This window comes from Camelina sativa, chromosome 12 (assembly GCF_000633955.1).
Source record: "Camelina sativa cultivar DH55 chromosome 12, Cs, whole genome shotgun sequence".
In the NCBI taxonomy this organism is placed as follows: domain Eukaryota; kingdom Viridiplantae; phylum Streptophyta; class Magnoliopsida; order Brassicales; family Brassicaceae; genus Camelina; species Camelina sativa.
Window position 1 is genome coordinate 3,781,844 of NC_025696.1, and position 9,457 is coordinate 3,791,300.

Genomic DNA, 9,457 nt, shown 5'->3' on the forward strand with positions numbered 1-9,457 from the left:
TAACATTGGATTTGAGAAGTGATTTAGAAATCCTTAATTGAATAACAAGTGATTTTAAAAGAAATCCAAAATCCTTCAAAATTCCACTTTCAATACACCCCCATAGTTTATTCAGTCTCAAACCGGCGCGCTAACATTCTTCAAGAAAAGCACGTCCAAGATTGGTTGCTAGAGCAACCCTCACAGAACCCACAGCTTGAGATGACAAATCAGTTTCTATGAAGCCTGGTCTTAACCTTGCAACTGATAGCTCTTGTAATTTGTTCAACATCAGGTTCGTCTGTGTTACATTCAGCAGCGACCGTTCTGGCCAATTCAACAGCTTCAACTGCACAACACAAAATCTCTTTTAGTTGCGCATTTTCTCTTAGTTGGGAAATCAAAGAAAAGAAAAGATAAAAACAAGATTTGGTTTATTTACCGAATCATGCAGAAGAGGAAGCCAGAACCGTTGAGGAGTAGAAGGGCTCTTCATTAGCTGCAGTCATTCAAATGGCATTAGTTTCCAATAACTCAGAGGAGAACAAAATATGAGTTAAGAGAGATGTTGTACTACACACCGATACAAGTCTCTCCACGGCTTCATGAGCTGCATCTATACTTTTTCCATCATGGACTAGCTTCAGTGATCTCTTGAAATCTCTATACCTGGAATGTTATGGCATCCATGATAATTAAATAATGCTGGGGCAGAGTTTTACAAAAAAAAAACAAGTCATTTGCAAAGAGAGTGAGAGATGATGATTATTACTTGTGAAGAAAATCGAGACCACCAGAGATCTTTGATTCCGAGCCCAGCAACTCGATCAGGCCTTCCCATTGCTGCATGTATGAAATGTAACAATGTCATCTAGTGCACAGGTAGAACCGACAGTGATGTTATAAACTGAAACTTGCTTTGAGTATGGCTTATAGAAAATATACCTTGAGACTTTCATCAGACAATGACTTTCCAACAGAATCAAACAGCTGTTGAGCAATCACGCTGAGACAATGTTCGTCCTGGGCTTGTTGGAGCCAAAATATACCAGACCCTTTCCTCCCATGTTTCCAGTGATGCACTCCAGAAATCTGAACACCGTAACTTACTTCAGAAGAAATCCTTTTTGAGATTAGAGAACACGAGCGTAGAAAAGTGCCTCAATTTATCAATACCTTCATAAGTTTAGCGCTGACATTATAGAGTTCATATAGACGGCAAATCTCTAGGCTCTGCAACAAGAAAACATAAGTACCAAATGAAGGCTTCTGACAAGATCATAGAATTTTAAACGACTAAAGAGAATTAGAAATTGATGTACAGATGCAATAAACAAAACCTTAATAAGCAACTGATTGTCTTGAACAGGCTGCCTGTAGAATAACAACTCTAATAAGGCTAATCCCTGTTTCTCGCACGATGCTAGATAAATAGGAGCTATCTGCAAAATTTCAAACAGAAACAGAAAGAGTTTAATATAACAATAAGTATAATAAGAAAGGTACCAATTCGATTACAGGAAAGGTACTTCATAAGTCATAAAAGAAATGTACCTGCCAAGTCAAAGCATGAGAAGAAAGAACTTGAGCATAAACGAGTCTATGGAGCTCTTCCATATTGATTCCACCCAACTTTCGCTGCTCCTCATGTACAAGAACTTCACCTTCATCGCTTCCAGCTGTCAATAATTCCATGGCATGTGCAACCATCCTAACAACAAGAACAGTCTCGTCTTGATTCTTATAGATAACATACTCAATAAAGTTACTAACACTAAACAAAGACCGCCTGCCTACCAGGAGCCAAACTCTTTGGAACACTCTGCCAGAACAACCTGCAGTATTTATATACACCATGCTGGATTAGAAAGTGGCGAAGAGCTGAAACAGTTGCACCTCTGACTGGGTTTAAGATGTACAACTGACCTCAGTATTTTCTCCGAGAATTCCAATAAGCAGTCTTAGAAGCTTATGGGAAGTGCTAACTGGCTTTGACTGAATACATTTCACGGCTAGGTTATGCATGCCATCTAATCCCTGCAACGCAAAATGGTATTGATTGAATTTTCAAGTTTCCTATTTAATAATAGAGATCGAATAAAAAAAAATACACAGCTCAAATTTAAATAGAAAAACAGCAGGTAAAGCATATTCACCTTTGTGAATGGCCTGAGATATAGAAGATGTGAAACAAAAAGCTCCACCCAATTACATGTCGCAGCTGTGAGGCAATCAGCATTTCCTATCATGATCCTCAACATATTTCTCAAGCCCTCACGGGTCTGATGGTGAGCACATTGAACCCAGAAGGCACTGCACTCTAGTTTAGTTATCTGGGACTGCCATCTTTCTCGTGTCTGGCAAAAATGGTAAGATGAGTCTAGACACATCATAAAATACACTAAAAAGAGTTAGGATAAAACATACACCTTTCTAACATACCTTCATAAAGTCAGGCTTTGCTGCAAAGCATTCACCAAACTTCCCATCTTCTAGGTTTGGACGCATTCGTGGCATTTTTGAAACGAGGACAGCAACGGCTTCTACCAGACCATTTTCTGTCTACTTCATCAAGTTTGTATTACATTATGAATAGCACGTATCTAATCACTCCATATGACATAAATCTCAAACATGAACTACTTCATTCTAACCTCACGATTTCCCAGCTGGTCTAGTTGATAAGAACCATGTAAGTGTAACAACTTCACCTGAATATAAGTATAGATAGAACATTTCTCATATTGCAAAACTTTAAAGACCAAATTACAAAGAACCTCCAATCCCAAAAAAATGTACTAACCACTATTTCTAGCCAACCAACTGATAGAGCAGATGCCATCACTTCCCAGTATCTTGGATCATCCTCGATGACCTGCAAAGGCACATAAGCGCATAAATAAATTCAGTCCTTTAATCACTTCTCATATGAGAAAACTACCAAATCTTCTATTGACTTCTTAGAGGAGACCAAACCTGTAAGCCAACAAGTTCCTTCTGGAAATCCTTGAGTTTCGAGTAGACTGTAGGATGTGAGCTTGAAAGGAGTATATCGTAGTCCTGCCATGACATTAATGATAGGTTAAAAAAAACTCTAGAGTACAAATTAAAGATAGGTTAAGTATTGTGGGAAGAAACTAATTACAGATAGCCAATCAACGAGACGTTCTGGCAACCAAGACAGACATGTCTTATCTGCATATAATAATTCCATCAACTCCCACGCAGCCTTTAAAGAAGTTGGTTCCTCAGCATCCTGCATATGTATGTTAATGGGAAAATCCATTAACAAAGTTCCCACTCTCAAAGCTATACTCACTCGTGGAAGAGTTCAATTGTTATAAGAAATAAAGCTTAATTACAATGCTAAACCAGAAAGACCCTACCTTTATAACTGATCTTGGGTCTTCAATCAAAGGAGAGGGTGAAGATATTGTATTACTAAGGAGAGATTTAATATCCTTGCTGTATTCCATTACGTATTCCCACCTGATAACCATTATGACAATCCAGATTTCTCAAACACACTTTACAAGTCTAATCATAAGAGTGAAATTTCAATTGACAAAGCTATGATAGTGTAATCATTCAGATGCAACGATAAGCCTTGAACGAGCAAAATCTGATAATTTAAGGATTAGGAATTAAGAGTGTCCTCACCACGCAGTCTGGTACAGAGTGGGACTCATATCCATCTTAGACAAACTCGAAATTGAGTTTCTCCTGCTCTGCAAAAGCGCGAATGGTGAAACCGATCCATAAGCGATCCTTCGCCGTTGTGCGTCACTGATTTCGCCATCCTCGCCGTTAAGACTCACGTTTACGACCTTACCACCAGCTTCTCCGTCATCCTCGCGTAACTCAGGATTCGTTAAAACCGTGACGCGTAGGTTGTTTCCGCAACCCCAGGATATGGAAAGCCTATGAACCGGAGACTTGAGGCCGTAGCTTAGAGGATACAGCACCGGAGCTTTTTCCTTCGTTGTAAACGGAACCAATTCTCCGCCGCTGGATTCCGAAGTCATACCCGGCATTTCGGAGCTCCGATTGTAGTAATGGCCGTTAGGGTTTTAGATTGGGGTTCTCAGCTTTCAGGAGGGAGATGAAGAACTGAAACTGAACTGACCAGAAAAGAAAAAGGGACGACGTTAAAACGCACCGTGTTGAAGGGTACATTAATTTGTAGTAATTACATTAGTAGCTAAATACTTTTAAAAGTTTTCTAATTTGACCATATATGTTGCCAGATTGTCTATTTAGCTACCCAAACAACCCGTCGTTTAATAATAAGGTATATGAACATCCTGACGTTTTACGGTTACAAAAGCTGCTCTTATCTCTCTTCTTCATATTCATGGTCATGGTCTTAGATTATTAAGGTAAGGCCTTAAGCTTTGTTCTTCTGTCGCCGAGGGAGAATCTCCAGAAGCGTACGATGTGGCCTTCGTCTCGAAACTCTTCGCAGCCTCAAGCTATGGTATTGATTTCGTCTTATTCAGTCTTTTTTGTTGATTATTAATTCTTTATTTTTTTGTCAAATTTTATCTCTGGCTGAGAAATTGAAACAGTTTGATAGAATGGAATCAGTTGGTGAGTTTGATGAATGATTTAGGGAAATTTGAAACTAAACAGATTACAAGTTCTGGATTAATAATGTTCTTTTGAGCTCTTTCTTCTTAGTGAAAGGCTGATTCTTTTTCAATATTTTACTTTGCTATAAGTGCATAAGTGTTTGGCTTCGTAGTTTAGAAGTGACTATAGGTCTTATCTGTATGTCCATTGTCAAATAAAATCGTGAGATTTGTGATGTAATTGTGAATGTTTGCTTCTCTTGAAGTAGTTTTGTAGCTGTTAAACCAGTTTTCTTGTTGAATCATGGTTTTCTTTTTTCTGGTGAATATGATCAGAGACAAGAGAAGAAGTCGATAACTGGGAGTTTCAGGGCAGAGAATCTCATACCAGGGGTTGTGATCGGATTCATCATAGGTATGATATTGGATTTGTCACAGCAAGTGAGATCTCCTGTGAAAAGGAGCAGGCTTTTATCCAGCAAGGTCCAGAAGCAGAGCTCTGTACCAGGCAATGGCAGTGACAAAGAGCTTAAAATGGTTAGTCTATCATCTAGTGTAACCATAGTCTCTTTTCATTGGACCTAGAATTTATTGGTTCGGACTTTCGAGCAAAGTATCATCACTTAAGTCCTTAGGTACAAAACCTAGTGATAATACAAGCTGATTTCTATTGAAACCCATCGAATTACAGACATTTGAGCTTCAGACTTGCATAATTTATACAAGGATGGTGATATGATAATGATGCCAGATTTCTAGATTATTAGAAGTTAAAATCAGAACATTTTTTGTCACTAATTTGAGCTTTCTGATCACAGGTTTTGGTAGTAAGGCAAGACTTAAAGATGAGAACAGGAAAAATTGCATCACAGTGTGCCCGTAAGTGTCCTATAAAATAAATTTGAAGTTTGAACACTGAGATTTTTGTTTTGTCCTGAAAGTTAAATGACTTACTTTCTAATATTTTCAGATGCTGCCACCGGCATGTATGCAGAGTTGATGCAGAGGTATATTTTTCTGTATTGAGTTGTTTACTTGGTAAAGAGTGTATCATTCCAAAGTTAATGTTTTTTTATTATATTCTTAATCCTTTCAGTGACCGATACCTACTGAGGCGATGGGAGGAAAATGGGCAACCAAAGATAGTCGTCAGTTGTAAAAACCAGCAAGAAATGTAAGCAGGTGAAATCCTTGGGGAAACAGACAAAATGCAGATCAAGAAATATGATTACTTTACTTATGTTAATATGTTGTCTTGTATAGATATGAAAGCTACGTTACTTTTTTGTGCTCTCAGGAATAAGATCACAGAGGCGGCTGAGAGCGTTGGCCTCCCGACTTTTGTTGTAGCTGATGCTGGAAAAACAGAGGTAAGTATAAGAATCTTAGTTTTCTACTCTCCCGTATTTGAATAGTTATTGAGAGCATAGTCCAAGCGTAAAGTTTCTATTAATCAAACACGAGAAGAGTGTTCTTGAGTCGGAACTTTTGTTGAAATTTCTTTCGGTAGTGAGAAGCTAACAAGTTTTACTAGAAACTAAAACTTGGCATTTTACAGGTTGCGGCTGGATCAAGAACGGTTCTAGCAGTTGGACCGGGTAGAGACAATATTTTCCTTAAACTTCTATATATAGCTAGAGAAGAACAACAGATGGTGTTCCTCAGCATGTTCATTACTTTTGCTTGTGCAGGACCAAAGGAGTTGGTTGATTCCATAACCGGTAGGCTAACTTTACTCTGATTCGGAGCTTTTTGTTGGCGTACTTCCTTTTTGGGATTGTTATTTCTCCAGGATTGAAGTTAATTCAGGCAAGGCAATGTTGTTGTGTAATGATTAAACAAGGTACATGTTTGATTTGTTGTTGGTTAATTTAGTTGTTGTAGTTCTTCTACCGGTTACATACAGTATTTGGAGTTGAATTCATGTAAATTTCTCAATAACGTTCTGACACTTGACAAGTTTTTACCCTTTGTAATATTTGGGTATTGTCTTCCAAAACCATGGTTACAAGTTGTAACTTACAACCAAAATTTGTTAGTCAAAATTAGGGAAACATTGTTATAACTAATAAAGGAAACATTCTCATATATTACTCTTCTTTTGAAAGCAAAAATATCGTCATTTCATTTATTTTTTACTTTATTCATGTTGTTCTCTCTATCGTCATTTCAAACATAAATCTATATTTTCCTTTTACTGATGTACAGTGATTTTAAAGAGAATCTAACCCTGTACCAACATGTTTTGAGTCTTCTGACTCTCATCATTTTAAAAGCTTCCGGACACTAGTAGAAAACGTACTGTGACACTTTCTCACGTCGTACTACCATAATCAATTTCTAGTACGTACGTGTCTGAGTGCTTTTGTTAGAAATGATTCTAATTAGTGTTTTTACTAAATTTTATTTCATTTGTATGTGTGTAGCGTATATGTAGTCCTCTTTTCGTGTTTTAAGTTTTCTGTTCTTTCTTTTCTCCTTCTTATTATTCTTTTATATTAGTCTACATTATACATACTGGTTACTTTGGAGTGGATTTTGCTTTTGATACTTTCTTTTCTTAGTTTCTTTGAGTGACGTTGAAGTCTTCCCCAAAGTACAGAACGCTACGTTGGACCGTTATGATTCCACATTATCTATATAAATATCAATATGAACCACATGGCATACAGTATACGCAACATACTCACATGACTCCATAATTTTTATATATGTGTGCTTTTACGTATTCTTTTCTTCCCTTTATGGATATGATATTAAACAACATAAAGAACCACGTATAATTTTAATACACAAATAACCAAATGCTATGTATCTAACAGTTATGTTTGGATCCTAGTTAACAAATAATTAAAAGAGAGTGAGAGAAATTTCGAAAAGAGTTTCGGTATAAGATCATGTTACTTACAGTGAAAAGCATATATAGGCTTTTGACCTTTTGTAAATTAATTTAAGCTTACCATTTGGTAAATCTGCAGATCAAAGTGTATAGTTCAACTGAGTGATATATAAGAATTTGTTTGCGCATTTAAAAGTGATAATAATGTTGGCTTAAACAACACAAAATTATATACATTTGGACATTTACCTCTATCTATCAAATATGAAATATTTAATTTAATGTTAGTTAAGAGGAGGACCATTTATAGATATATAATACTCCATACATCATAAATCTCGCCCACTTGCTGGTTAGGTTTGCATGAGAATGCATGTGACGAGCACCTCAATCTATGCTCCATTTTCCTTTATTTAATTCTAAATTTATAACTTATATATGACTTTTGTGCTGTGCCAAATTTGTATTGTCCCTTTATTATAGTGAATATATTTCAGATTTTTTCTTTTCTTTTGTTTGTTGGTAAAATGATAAATTTCAGATTAATATACAAAAGCATCAGATTTTCTCGAATATTGTCAGAATGTAAAACGTGAAAGAAGTTAAAAGTTTAATAAATTAAAATTACAATAAACTCATCTGTCAAAATGAACGAGCATCCACCTTGGATCCCGGTGTTTTGGGTGAATACGAATACTATTTAAATTTAGACACAATACAACAAAGTACACACTAATCCTGTCTAGATATTGATATACAATTAACCTGATACCCAGTTTTGGGAAATAGTAAATTTATTTTAAAATTTCACTTAGTAATATACTAATATCATGTAAGTTCCTCGGAATTTTGATTTTAATATGATCGCAACCAACTTAATCTCTCTCAGTCTCTCATACACACTCGACACTTTTTATATTCATTTTGAATTATAGTTGGTTCAATTATTAAACAGACTGATGATACTTACTACATCATGATTAATAAACTCGTATCTACCCTATCTACAGTTATTTTAATAACCTTTCTAATTTAAATTTCAAGAAGTAGAAGAAGACCAACACAAAAGCTATCAAATAGTATATCAGTAGTAGTAGTAGTCTGCAGAAAACGAAAAAAAAAACAATTAAGATGTTAAAAAGGAAATTAAAAATAAAAATGCTAAAAGACGAAAAAAGAACAAATTATTGCGAAACTATCCACGTGGAAATAGGAAAGTTAAATTAAGTGTCTAAAAACCAGAAGCCACGTGGTTATGGATTAAGAAATCTTCACCGTTGGATCTGATATCCATCATTAGATTCTCACACCTAAGCTGACTCAGCATATGCTCGTCTCTCATCTCCTTCTGTCGTCGGAGCTCCATCACTTTCCGGTGAGAGTTCGAGTGCCTCGCCATCACAAACGTAGGGCTCGAAGCCGGTCTATACTCCGGCACGAGCCTCCCTGACTTGTACCTTACTCCGCACGCGTTGCAAAGCGTCTTCGGACCCATCGGTCCCGTCCTCCACTGCGGCGTCTTCTCCGTCGCGCAGTGCAAACACCGTCTCCCTCCTCCGCAGTCTACGTCCATTTCTACTGCCATGTCTTGCTGCTCATTCACTCTCCGTTGTTTCTTCTTGGGGTTTGATTCGTCGGAGTCGGCTAAGGATAAAAGGCGAGAAGCCCACGTGGAAGCTGCAGAGCGTGATCTCTTGCTCCTCGCTTTGGCCGGAACGGCGACGTTTGATTCATCAGTGTCGATGAACTGATCGAAATCAGGTTCTGGTTCGGGTTTGATTAGGTGGGTCTGGGTTGACCCGATGGTTTGAGGGTTTTTTAAACCGGACAGTAAGTGAAGCTTGTCTTGGTCTTCTTCTGAGAATGTTTCTTCCACAATATTTGATAACCATTCTAGCTCAGCTAAATCTTCACTCTGATTAAGTAATAATTATAGAAGAATAAGCAAACAAAAAACGTGTTATTAGTTGAGAAATTTATACTTTATATTGCTTGCTGCTCTATGCATAAATTTATATATAGTCACACCAAATATATATTACTTGTTCATGTTTTTTTTTTTTTTTTT

At 36.8% G+C, this 9,457-nt stretch overlaps 3 protein-coding genes across 4 annotated transcripts in view; 1 reads left to right on the forward strand and 2 right to left on the reverse strand.

The window, feature by feature from the left end:
- Positions 1 to 4,095, reverse strand: LOC104729974 (nuclear pore complex protein NUP85-like). Its single transcript, XM_010449018.2, has 18 exons — positions 3,640 to 4,095; positions 3,366 to 3,468; positions 3,125 to 3,235; positions 2,956 to 3,039; positions 2,783 to 2,854; positions 2,634 to 2,690; positions 2,422 to 2,541; positions 2,136 to 2,336; positions 1,906 to 2,016; positions 1,777 to 1,814; positions 1,534 to 1,690; positions 1,320 to 1,421; positions 1,156 to 1,212; positions 925 to 1,071; positions 752 to 822; positions 561 to 648; positions 422 to 478; positions 1 to 328 (listed from the first exon to the last, which is right to left on the reverse strand). The coding sequence occupies exons 1-18, from the start codon at positions 4,011 to 4,013 to the stop codon at positions 131 to 133; spliced, it is 2,148 nt and encodes a 715-aa protein (XP_010447320.1). The 5' UTR covers positions 4,014 to 4,095; the 3' UTR covers positions 1 to 130.
- LOC104729976 (peptidyl-tRNA hydrolase 2, mitochondrial) lies at positions 4,325 to 6,528 on the forward strand. Of its 2 annotated transcripts, XM_010449019.2 has the most exons (8): positions 4,325 to 4,456; positions 4,887 to 5,087; positions 5,369 to 5,429; positions 5,521 to 5,557; positions 5,647 to 5,724; positions 5,848 to 5,920; positions 6,109 to 6,148; positions 6,242 to 6,528. In XM_010449019.2, exons 1-8 carry the CDS (start codon positions 4,415 to 4,417, stop codon positions 6,289 to 6,291), a joined length of 582 nt encoding a protein of 193 aa, XP_010447321.1. In that variant the 5' UTR covers positions 4,325 to 4,414; the 3' UTR covers positions 6,292 to 6,528. The 2 variants fall into 2 exon arrangements, 1 of the variants encoding a protein (XP_010447321.1); XR_002034493.1 differs by lacking the exon at positions 6,242 to 6,528 and having other exon boundaries at positions 4,327 to 4,456; positions 5,647 to 5,732; positions 6,109 to 6,126.
- LOC104729977 (GATA transcription factor 9-like) overlaps positions 8,443 to 9,457 on the reverse strand; it is a 1,562-nt gene continuing 547 nt past the window's right edge. The window contains exon 2 of the mRNA XM_010449021.2: positions 8,443 to 9,304. Coding sequence (XP_010447323.1) covers positions 8,621 to 9,304 — 684 coding nt within the window. The 3' untranslated portion in view covers positions 8,443 to 8,620. The remainder of the gene's footprint in view (positions 9,305 to 9,457) is intronic.

Bases quoted from the DNA above. Each gene is read 5' to 3' on its own strand.
- LOC104729974 (XM_010449018.2), bottom strand. From the start codon at position 4,013: ATGCCGGGTATGACTTCGGAATCCAGCGGCGGAGAATTGGTTCCGTTT. The intron at 1,072-1,155 runs GTATTGATAAAT...TACGGTGTTCAG, and splicing joins TCAGCGCTAAACTTATGAAG to ATTTCTGGAGTGCATCACTG. The intron at 649-751 runs GTAATAATCATC...ATAACATTCCAG, and splicing joins GGTCTCGATTTTCTTCACAA to GTATAGAGATTTCAAGAGAT.
- LOC104729976 (XM_010449019.2), top strand. From the start codon at position 4,415: ATGTGGCCTTCGTCTCGAAACTCTTCGCAGCCTCAAGCTATG. The intron at 5,430-5,520 runs GTAAGTGTCCTA...TAATATTTTCAG, and splicing joins AATTGCATCACAGTGTGCCC to ATGCTGCCACCGGCATGTAT. The intron at 5,558-5,646 runs GTATATTTTTCT...TAATCCTTTCAG, and splicing joins TATGCAGAGTTGATGCAGAG to TGACCGATACCTACTGAGGC.